The sequence below is a fragment of the Trematomus bernacchii genome, unplaced genomic scaffold (assembly GCF_902827165.1).
Source record: "Trematomus bernacchii unplaced genomic scaffold, fTreBer1.1, whole genome shotgun sequence".
Taxonomy (NCBI): domain Eukaryota; kingdom Metazoa; phylum Chordata; class Actinopteri; order Perciformes; family Nototheniidae; genus Trematomus; species Trematomus bernacchii.
In genome coordinates, this window is record NW_022988098.1 from 4972766 (window position 1) to 4984527 (window position 11762).

Sequence of the window (11762 nt, forward strand, 5' to 3'; positions counted from 1 at the left end):
TCTTTGGTTGTCTTTTCCCCTTGTAAATCTACTAAATAAGTGCACTGGTCATTATGCCCCCTACTCTAATGGAATGACTCTTTCCATAAGTGCATTCCTAACACATGCAGATTCATCTTTCTTGCAGGAAAAGACATCAAAAATAACGGTATTAAAAGCATTGATTATGAAGCGCTTTCTGAAATAAAAGAACCTCCCTGCTCCGAACACACACTCAGCTGCCCAGTGGTGTTTTATTGTTGGTGCCAAACAGTTAGAAGTCATAAATAACTTTATAACCCAGTGAAATTCAAAATGTAATTATCTTCTCTACTTAGCCCCGGGCTCCTTCATATATCTTTTTCCCTGGCTGTCATGCATACATAACACATTTTTAATGACTGGTTACTTGCAAATGTACAAAATTATTTTCTCTCTCTGTTGCTGCCTCGCCTTTTTTTTGTTTTTTTTTACACCACTGACCCTCCGTGACCGATATCTATGCGGACGCCGAGGGGAGTTTGCCAGACACTGAGGAAGAGTCAGGAGAAAGAAGACACATAAATATTTTGGGCCAAAACAAACGGAGAGACAATACCTGCAGCTCCAGCTGTTGTACGACCTGCATCTGCACCCGGCACTGGGCCGTGCTCCTGTCGTCCAGGGCGTGCTCATTGTTAAGATGCCTGGAAAACAAAAAACAGGGCGAAAAAGTCAGTTTGACTTCTGCCATTTTTCACACGTGGGAAACTGGTAGAAAAAGGCTGGTTTAACCATTAAAAGGTATCTGTACCCTGGGAGATAGTCATTTGACAGGCTGTATCCATGTGTACAATGGGTGTAAAAACAGTGTAATTACTAAGAAATAGGAGTGTATTATCGGTGTTACATGGGTGTAATATAGGTCGAATAACAGTGTAATTACGGTGTAATAACAATGTAATAACAGTGTAACATGCATGTAATATAGGTCGAATAACAGTGTAATTACGGTGTAATAACAATGTAATAACAGTGTAACATGCATGTAATATAGGTCGAATAACAGTGTAATTACGGTGTAATAACAGTGTAACATGGATGTAATAGGGGTGTAATATTGCAGTTACTTGGGTGTAATATTGGTGTGATAATGCAGTAATATGGGTGTAAAAACAGTGTAACAGGGGTGTATTATTGTGTCATATACGTGTAATAACAGTGTAATATGGGTTGTATAACAGTGTGTGTAATGAAACAAATAGTAATCAATTAATTGTCCCAAATATTTATATGTGAATGCCCATCTAAGGGTTATTACCGACATGATACTTCACATACAGTATAACATCAGCATAGAATACTTCCTAACACACAGGAATAACACTTAATATGTCATGCTTCAACTACAGCTCACAGATAAGAGGAGTGATTGAAGAGTTATAATGCTTTTTAATGCTATATCTTTTTTATTCCCCCCTTTCTTTTGCCTTGTTGGATTTTTACCTATTTTTGTGCTAATTGTGTAATTAAGAGAATTCCAGTAGCCGAGACGCAGAGGACAACAGGACGAGGAGATGGGATCTGTCACCAACTTGAATTATGGATATAATTATGTGTGATTATTTCATACAGGGAGAGATGTTCTCTTTTCCTATAACTAATCTAAATAAGTAGCTTGCTGGGGTAGCAGACAGGGTTTTTTTTTCTGTGATTTATATAAAATGGTGGAGATAAGGTTCACGAGTGAAGGAAATATGATTGGAGGAATTTTATCAGCCGCCGCATGAATTACTGTTTGAAAATGCTTATGCAGGGGCATTTCATTAATCATTTAATCATAATCCGAGCAGGATGTTTGAACTGATTTCACAAATACCCTTTCATTTCACTACTTCATTATGCTCGCTAATGGATCCAATATATTATATATATCATAAATTATATCACATCTTCGGTGACCATGTAGGTCACTGTCACCAGGCGTGGCGCCGACGGAGGGGGAGAGGTGCGCTCGTCTTCTCCAAATGCACTTTTTCTCGTCATTTACTGCAAATCAAAAGATGGCCAGAGTCAACCTGTGAAGGCAGCGCGATGATGGACCTATAAATTCGACGCCGTTTGCTTTATGTACAGACAACACATTTGTGCATCAGAAAACAGACACACGTGAAGGGAGAATTGATAGCGCTGCGCTTGAAATGTGAAGGTTTGTCGTATTTCCAACCTTGAAGGGAATGATTTAAATCTTTATGGGAAATGTGCTCACCCCCCCGTCCCCCCCCCTCTTTTTAAGGTTCTCCTATTGTGCTGCGATATACATTCAGCACTTTAAAAGTTAATTATTGTGGCAAAATTAAAAAAAGAAGGCATTTTAAAATAAAAGCACGAGTAATAACCCCCTCCTTTTTCGCTTAAATCAATTCAGGCGGGGCTTTTCCATTTGTTTGAGTCAAATAAAGCCCATTTAATTAAGTAGGTCGGGGGAAAATGAAACCGGTAAACATCTCAGGACATCTTACTACATTTCAAAGAAGAAAATAATAGGTAAAGACGTTTTCGGTTTCAATTTAACTGGCACCGAGTGAATTTTCAATGAAGGCAGGGCCTACGTGAGCAGCTTTGGAATTTCTCGTTCAGAGGAGACGTTTCCCCCGCTCCTTTTCATCCTTTGTTACATTCCACTTTATTTCTTCTAATGACATGGAGAGTCACAGTGCATAATTAATAGGAAATGAAATATTCAAATGGCCCTAATGCAGCCCTGAGAGGAGTGTCTGGACACGGGAGCAGGGGATTCGGGGGGGGAATTGACGCGGAGAGAGGCTATGAACGTTGGCATGTGTCACTTTCTGGACTTCAAATGAAGCCCCCTTTTTAAAAGCTCTCTGGCAGGATGACAGTCCCTGATGGAAATGGCCACAATAAAACAGGCTAAATAGACACTCATGTAACAGAGGGCTTTTTACATATCAGTTAGTTTGCTTATCAATTCTTTTTTTTTGCTTTTACAGTTTCTAATGATTTATTATGGGCCCAGAGCTTCGAGCTGTCTCTGAGGACGGTTTGTCTTCCTCACTGTTTAAGGGAATTAAATGCATCCATCTTTACAGTAGTATTGACATTTAAGAAGCATTGAAACATGTTTCTTATTATTTCAAAAATGATTATCAAAAATGTAAAGTGTATCATTTTCTTACAGGTTTTCTGCTTTTTACATTATGTCTTCTAATAAATAATGTTGACCATTTTTGTATTCGCATTTCCATTTTCAAGCAATAGACAATATACACATGTACACAAGTATCAGACTTTCTCTTTTCCCATTCCTTTATATTTTACAATGTATTAATGTTACTGGCTGCTACCTCATTATTTGTACATATTAACTTCATTTTACCATGAATGTACACACGTCTTTATCCAATATGTTTTCTTAAGTTAGTTTCACCTTTTTACCTGCACTGTCCCTCTGCTGTATAACAATGCAAATGTCCCTGCTGTGGGACAAATAAAGTATTTCTGAATCAGATTTTAAATTCTGCACGAGTCACTTCTCATGTAGTCGTCTGTGTCGAGGTGTTAGATGAGTTTCTGTGCTTTCAGCAGAGTGTTTAGCACTAGAGGGCACTGCAGTGTTTCCCTGGCTCTGACCTCTGACTGGACGCTGGAGAGAAGGGGTCCTGACCCGCGTAAAAACACACCCGAGCCTCTGCTATGAACTGCACCCCGCCCTTCTGTGCACCGAACCCCCCCCCCCCCCCCCCCCCCCCCCCCCTCCACGAAAAACAGGAACAGGGATTCAGTGCTTTTTGTATTTATCAAGATATTGCACGTAGGTATGTAATGTTTTCTTTAAAAGATAGAACAAATACACACACTCAGTTTAAAACAACATTTCAGTCCCGTGTTATTTGTTGCTGTTGGCATGCGGAGCTGAAATCTGGTTGACGTTAGAGTCCTTACCTTTCTCTGGTACACAGTGTTCTGCTGACCACACACACACACACACACACACACACACACACACACACACACACACACACACACACACACACACACACACACACACACACACACACACACACACACACACACACACACACACACACACACACACACACACACACACACACACACACACACACACACACACACACACACACACACACACACACACACACATTTCCACCATTTCTCCGAGGGACTTCTCTAAGAGCATTTTAATGCCTGATGTATTTCTTGTTTTTATTTTCTCAGTGTTTTTTGGAGGTATCAGTTGCTGGTTTTTCATGTGGAAGTGCTTAAGGGTTTGAGAGTTAACACCTTGGTGAGCCGCTCGCACTCTCGCCTGCTGTTAAACAAAGGCAGCTTTGTGGAGACTCTCCCCAAATGTTTTCTTAACATGTTCCAAGCAGTTTGAGCAGGCAACTAAAGTAAACAAGATGTTGCCATGATAAAAACACTTGTAAAAACATGGCAGAGTGCACTTAGAGACTTTTTTGTGAAGGCAGAGCTGAATTTAATTCCCCTCTCTTCTATAAACAAAGGGTGAGGCGATGTCAGAATACAATAAATAGTGATGGATTTAGGAGGGCACTCCCTAAGCTGAAATATGTGTGTGATACGTGGTTTAATAACTACGTGTCACAGGATGTTTATGAAATAAAACGGACTCTTTTCTCCTCTTGCACAGAAACGGCTCTGTATTGAATAACCTTTCTTTTCTAAAGAAAACCGCGCTCAAAGTGGATTTACGTCAATCAGAGGTGGAAGAAGTACTCGGATTACAAGTCAAAATAGCAACACTAAATTGTTAAAATACTCTGTGACAAGTAAAAGTCTAGCATGCAAAATGTTACATAGGTAAAGAAAAAGTATAAGCATTATTATAAAAAGTATACCTGCCCAAAGACTGCAGATGGAAATATGCTACTAGCTAATATCTGGTATCTCTTCTCTCTTTGAGATTAATGTATTTTATGTAGAGGTGGAAGAAGTAGTCAATTTTTTAATCAATTTTGATACAGGGTACTTATTATATGTTATAGTTTGGATTCCTAAAGCTTTTAGTCTACTAACCCATCATTCAAGGGTGGTTTTCACTATAAGTAATGGTTTATTTTTAGGCGGAGATAGAATTTACATGTTTTTACTATGTTCCATATTAATTTACTTTAAAATAAAAACATCTATATTGATTCTGACACTTCTACATCCAACTCACAGATGTAACCTTGCTTTGAGAAAAAATATTATTAATTTACCCCTTTTAGAAGTGAAGATATAGTCTTTGTTGTGTTAGTGGCATTTTTTAGCCTGAAACCTGAAAAACAGGCTCAGGGCTTAACAGGTTAAGTAAAAGTAGAAATACTACAGTGTTAAATACTCTGTTTCAAGTAAAGGCCCAGCATACAAAAGCATACTTAAGTAAAAGTACAAAAGTATAGGCATCAAAATATTCTTAAAGTACCAAAATGACTCATTGTGCGTAATGCCCCATTTTAAAATCACATATTTTAATTTACCTGACAGGTCATCTATAATAGTACTTCATAATTCACATGTTGATTTCATTTTTGCGTTAATATTATGAACCTGAAATCAACTCAAATAAATGAGTAAAAATTACAATATTCTCTTATAAATTGAAGCAGGAAATACTCAAGCAAAGTAAAAGTACTGTAGTAAATACTGTAGTAATTTGTTACTTTCCACCGCTCACGTCGAAAAAGAAGATTCAGATGTTGACAAAGAATGAGAACGTTGTGCTTCCTGTGAGCGCTGCACCTTTCTCTGTCTGCGAGTGCTTGTTTTAGGATAATGGAATTGTGTCATATCTTGTTTAAAGTGCGACTAATCCGGGGTGACAGTGAGCCATTGATCTGCTGCCACAATGTAGAGGTTTTCATCCTCTCCGTAACCATGGCGCTGTTATGTGTTGGATTACCTCCTGCACACAGGATGATCAGTGGAGCGTCGGTGTGACTCAGTCGGAGAAACATGGCGACAACAAAGGGCCGGTGTCAGGGTTCAACCTGTTACCCTGCTCACTCTGAGGAGATGGGGAGGGGGGGGGGGGGGGCTTCTGAGGTACATTATGAGGGTGGGGGGAAATGGAGAATCATATCTACTAAGACTCTGAACCCATTTTCCTAAAAGTGATTTAAATACAAAATAACCTTGATAGTGCTTCTCATAGAGGGTAATCTTAAAGAACATTGTCAAAGTTGCATTATTGTGTGTTTTGTTGGAAAAGACACACAAAATAGTGATTTTAATTTACTTTTGAAATGGGTAGGTTTTTGAAAAAATAAAAAGACAGCTTTGACATAAGAACTGCATTTTTGTAACGAGCACCATTTGTATTTGTTTACCATTTTATTTAATTAATTGAACATGTTAGTATGTGAGTGACTTAGAAGTACTAATATCTGTTTAGCCAACTTCTATGTATAAATACATGTTACCTTTTGTATCTGGTTTGCCTTTATATATTAAAATAAATGTAGTATTAGTCTCAGTTTTTATAGTTTTTTCAAATATGAACACTTCCTAATCTTTTCAACACTTTACTCTGCTTTACTGCCATAGTTTCCCACACTGCCTTGTGTAAGACAAACAAAGCACTGAGAGAAAGACATAAAGAGCTCACACACACACACACACACACACACACACACACACACACACACACACACACACACACACACACACACACACACACACACACACACACACACACACACACACACACACACACACACACACACACACACACACACACACACACACACACACACACACACACACACACACACACACACACACACACACACACACACACACACACACACACACACACACACACACACACAAATCCCCTGTCCGTCCAGTGACAAGGGCAAACATGCAGAGCGCCCTAAGTGTGGGCTGCTGCAGATAAACATCCTACCGTTGTTTGTTTGGGAAAAACGGCCCCTGTCACCATGGGAACTGCACTTATCACAGGAATTAGAGGCCCATGCGGTTCTCAGAAGGAGACCCCGGCACAGTGCAGAGAGAGAGGGCCAAACACAGGCACCGCACTGAGGAAAAACAACCGGCTGCACCTGTAGTGCCTGGAGTCCCCGGGGGTCACTAAACATGCAATCGTGGACAAACAAACTGCGGTAGAGACATCTGACGGAGACTTTTACTTACTTTAGGAATGAATAGAAATCGTCGAACACCGCCTCACATCCAGGCCATTTGCAGACTCCATGACCGTAGAGAGGGTGGCTGTGGTGGGAATGGTCTTCATGCGTGGATCTGCAAATCACAGAAAGAGACAGATTTAGATTCTAAAAGAGTTTGTAAAGTTTAACAGATCAGTCACAATCTTCTGCACATTTTCAGGTTCATATTAGTATTTTGTGCCTCTACTGTGACAAACTTAACCTCTTGATATATAGAAAATGTGATTTTTTTATTATAAGAAAGAGGTCTCTCCACCTCTGACAACAACAGTTACACAACGGGTCACAGACTCAGGTTTCTGCTGTTAAGCTGCTGCCTGGTTAGCACCTCCCTGTGAGCGCTGATGTAGTTTCCACATGAAAACCTTTGGCTTCGACTTGATCTGTGAACCTGGCTTGTGTCGGATCAGAGTACCTGTGTGATCTCTGCTTGCTCTTCTCTTAAAAGAGGGGACTCACGTTGCGAAAAAGCAACCAAATCAATATGTAATTATTTAGTATCACTGAGCCATGTTTCAATTCACTTTGATCAAGGCTGCTAGGGGGCTTCCTCAGCCGCTGCTTTTCCTGCTGCATCATGTCCCGAAGCCCACCTGGAGGAGTGTGTGTACCACAACATGAAACCCCCACTAGAGAAAAAAGCATCAGGCGTTTTTTTTCACATGAGTGTAAACATCCCCGCCTGGTATCAATTTATCTACTGACCAATCCATGTCACCAGGGGCTGACAAGCAGCGCATCTACAGGGAGCTTATGGCTTGGTGCAATCAGTCTAAATAGCGAGGGGAACGTTCCCTGAAAAACAAACTTTACAACATCTTCCATATGGCGAGAGGCTGGGAACCGTGGATAGCCACGATGAGAACCGACCTGTGTCTGCTGATAGAGCGAGACAGGCAGCCATATGGACACAGTATCGTACAAGACACACAACTTTCGAGTACAAGAGCCTGGGGGACTGGCCTATATCGCTGCCACCTGTGCTTCTGGTGCGACAACACCGCTGTATGTTCGCCAGTCTGAGCACTGCTCTGTACAACGGCCAGATCGGGAGATTCATTATTGTTTAGTCATGTGGGAATAATGCTAAAAATCTCATTCATATACATATATTCAATAAGAGAACATTCCTACTAATTCCGGGGATGTATTAAGGGACAGAGAGGGGAAAAGAAATACTTCTTGCATTGCTCAGCCAATCACACATCTGCTATGATTTTAGCAGTTGATTTGAAAGTGAACAGAAAGTAATCTAACCGTGGCGTGCAGGATTCAACACGCTGATGTTCAGATTAAAATCTCATTTGTATCAATGTTAGCAGAGATGTACTTCAAGTAGGAAATCTTAAAGGTCGTCACTAGTTTCCTTGTGTTATAATTACTTGCTTAGGAGTTGGCATTGTTCATAACATGTGATAATTGCATTGCAATTAGGAAGCAGTCAAGCATTCATGAATGTGGTTAGCAGTTTTTTCTGTGCCTCTTTCAAAAGTCTGATTTTTTTTTAAATTCAATTATGAATTATGCATTCACATTAAGACCTCTGTTTTGATACAGCTAATAAATAGATGGCGGGCCGGCCTATTATAATGAGTTTTTAACAAGGACATTTGTGGACTGCTGAAGGTAACGCTGATTTTTAATTTAAAGGGATCTTTTTTCTAAATTCTTTGTGAGCAGGCTTGTTGGTTAATTCTGTATTAATAAGAAATTGAAATGTGGAGTGCGCTGGGAATCAGTGAGCACAAAGCGCTGCGAGGGGCTGGCGGCAGAAGAGCCCTTTTAAATGGTGGATGGCTAAACAGTAGTAAATTACAGAATTTACACCAAATGAGCTACATTAGTGTAATAGGAGAAGAGTGTAGGATTCATGGGGTTTTCTCCCATTTGAGAACATGTAAGGGAGAAAAGAACCCCACAAAAACCGCTCTGCAGTTCCCTGCGTTGCGTTACATTTGAATGCCACGACAGGTCGGTCAGGATGTTATTTTTGTCAGGCAGCCCAGGGGGGTAGAACACCCTAATGATCTTGTAACAGCGACGAGTGAAAACCGTGTCATCAGCTTCCTTTAGAGGAAAGGGAACATTAAAGTGCCCATAGACCCGGACAGAAAGGTGATGCTCTGTGTTTATGTGTCGACACCAACGACTCCGACAGCTGGATTTCTAGTTCACCTCTTCTGATGATGAGATGCTTTGGGCCATAAACAAGTCGTGATCTATGGCATCGTCCTGTGCTGATGGACTCAATCTATCAGCAAGGAAAAGGAAGATTGATGTCCACCATGCTAGGTCAGAGTCTGGCCATGTGAAGCCAGTCACAACACTCTCACTCTGCTACTTAGCCCCTTTTACACAACCCTTAAATTATCTACACATTAGGAGGAGATACATTCGAGAGGTCAAATGTCCTATTCATTAGGATCAGACAATAGATTTTACCATCAGGTCCCATACAAAGGTGGTTTGATGACCGTTTTAGCGCATGTATGACTAGATCCAATCATGATCAATTAGCTGGATTGAAACCGGAAAAAAACAAGCATCGAAGGCGGAAAAAAGATGGGTGTTTTTCACCAAGACGCCAACGAAGATGTCTAGCTTGAAAGAGAACGAGTCTCTGGAATGTCTGTCGGAAAAGAGCTAACGCCAAAATCATTATTAATTAATTAAAGGGGACCTATCATGCAAAATGCACTTTTGTACGTCGTTTATACATGAATATGTGTCCCCGGTGTTCCAGGGAACTCACCAAGTGTCAGAAAACACAACCCTCTCTATTTTCCTCCATACCCAAATCTCTAAAAAAGGGGCTGCAACGGATCTGATAAAAACTGATCCAGATTTGAACACTGTCCTGACGTCAGGACAGTGGCGCTACGGCTATTGGGCCAACTCCACCAATGAGGAGGAGACAGCCACGGCCATTGCCGTTCGAAAACGCTGGAGACGCTGTAGTACATATGCCAGGCCTGTAAGTGGTGCTGTTCTCACTGAATCAGCCCTTGCTAAAACAGAGCTAACATTTTTCAAATTGAGCGAAATGAGGCATGGCTAAAATGCATGATCTGTTTGGTATTTTGAAAAAAAAAAAAGTATAAATATGCCTTATATAGGTATGGTCCTATACTATATTATTCAAATATAGCATGATAGGTCCACTTTAAATAAAAGTATGGACCTTCTGTTGTTAATGACCCAACTACAGACTGTCGAAAACAGAGTATTTCTGGTAAGTGAGAACTCTTCTGAAACAGAAAATCTCTTGTTTTGGGTCACTTGTCAAAGAGGGAAACTCCAGACAATGCGCGGACCTGATTCTCCAAATATTGTCAGGAGTTCATATTAGAAAATGTCTCGAGCCCCTTGTTTCCTTCCCCTCAATCCTCCTTTTGTAACTCTCTAGGCCCGATCCTTCCCTTCCTGTCTTCTCTGTAACACGGCATGGTTCACCCTAAATGATTTAATTATCAGTGTTTCTGGTGTAAGACAAATGAAAGGCAAGAGAGATGGGAGTGCTGTGCCAAATCTGATTATTTATCTCCTTAACAGATTGCTGTGTTACAGTCCCCGAGCTGTGGTTACTGATGGTTGTTGGGAAGCAAAGTGGGCCAAGCGCTTTGTGGCGACGCACCCCCACCCGCCACCTTCACAAAGCTGAAGCGGCACTGTATTGGGAATTTGTGTCAGATACAGATCAGCCACATTTTCATTTAAATAAGCAAATCATTGAATAAAGATGACCTGGCTCACAGGGGTATATCTTGTTCTGTGCATCGCAGAAGCGACGCGGGCCGACAGATTGAGTGACTCAGACACTGGTCATATCATGGTTGTTGTTCAGACAAACAGAAAGAAATCCCAGCCTGCCTTTGCCAGAGTGTTTTTTTGAGACAAGTAACAGCAGGAACGCTCGCCTCGTCTTCGGTGTGTCAAGCCCGGCAGTGATTGAATTTCTCCTCCTTCCTTAAGACGGAAGTGCAAAGCCGGTGAGTGATTCCTGTGGATGCACTTAAGGTTTTAGTTGCAGGCGTCGTTGTGCCTGGGCAGATTTTATATGACACATGAAACTAACTACATGGTACTTAGGGCCTGCTGTAAACCAATCTGAAGCCAGTCGGGAAAACAGGCCCATCAGCAGAGAGGCTTGTTTCTGTTGCATGACAAAAGGACTTGCAAAACCACATCAATTAAAAGTTCATTAAGTTCAGCGCTGGGAGGATGAGTGGATGCTCTCTATTTACGCCCGGGCCGGCCCAGCCCATTATCTTCAACCTGATTATTCAAATCCCTGGATTATAACACAGACGTTTTCTCAGAGCCTTGCTTAGAATAACCACACTTAATAATATTTAATTTTTTTTTTTTTTTCTCATGGAGTCTGATTAGAATTGAGTTTGCATCATCAAAAGGCGGGCAGGGGGAACAATGCTCCTCATAGTTGTGAGAGAGAGGATTATTGGTCGTGTGTGGATCTAAATTAGCATTTATTTAATAAGCAATGTTTTGTGTTCACTTCGTCTTCTTTCCTTTAGAAAATTGCACATTGGGAGGCTGGGTAGGTAA

At 40.9% G+C, this 11762-nt stretch overlaps 1 protein-coding gene across 9 annotated transcripts in view; it reads right to left on the reverse strand.

The window, feature by feature from the left end:
* foxp1b (forkhead box P1b) overlaps window positions 1-11762 on the reverse strand; it is a 194721-nt gene that overhangs the window by 18182 nt on the left and 164777 nt on the right. For all 9 annotated transcript variants that reach the window (XM_034121645.1, XM_034121642.1, XM_034121647.1 and 6 more), the window contains 2 exons: window positions 7162-7269; window positions 578-665 (listed from right to left, as the gene is read on the reverse strand). In XM_034121645.1, the coding sequence (XP_033977536.1) occupies window positions 578-665; window positions 7162-7269 (196 nt within the window). The remainder of the gene's footprint in view (window positions 1-577; window positions 666-7161; window positions 7270-11762) is intronic.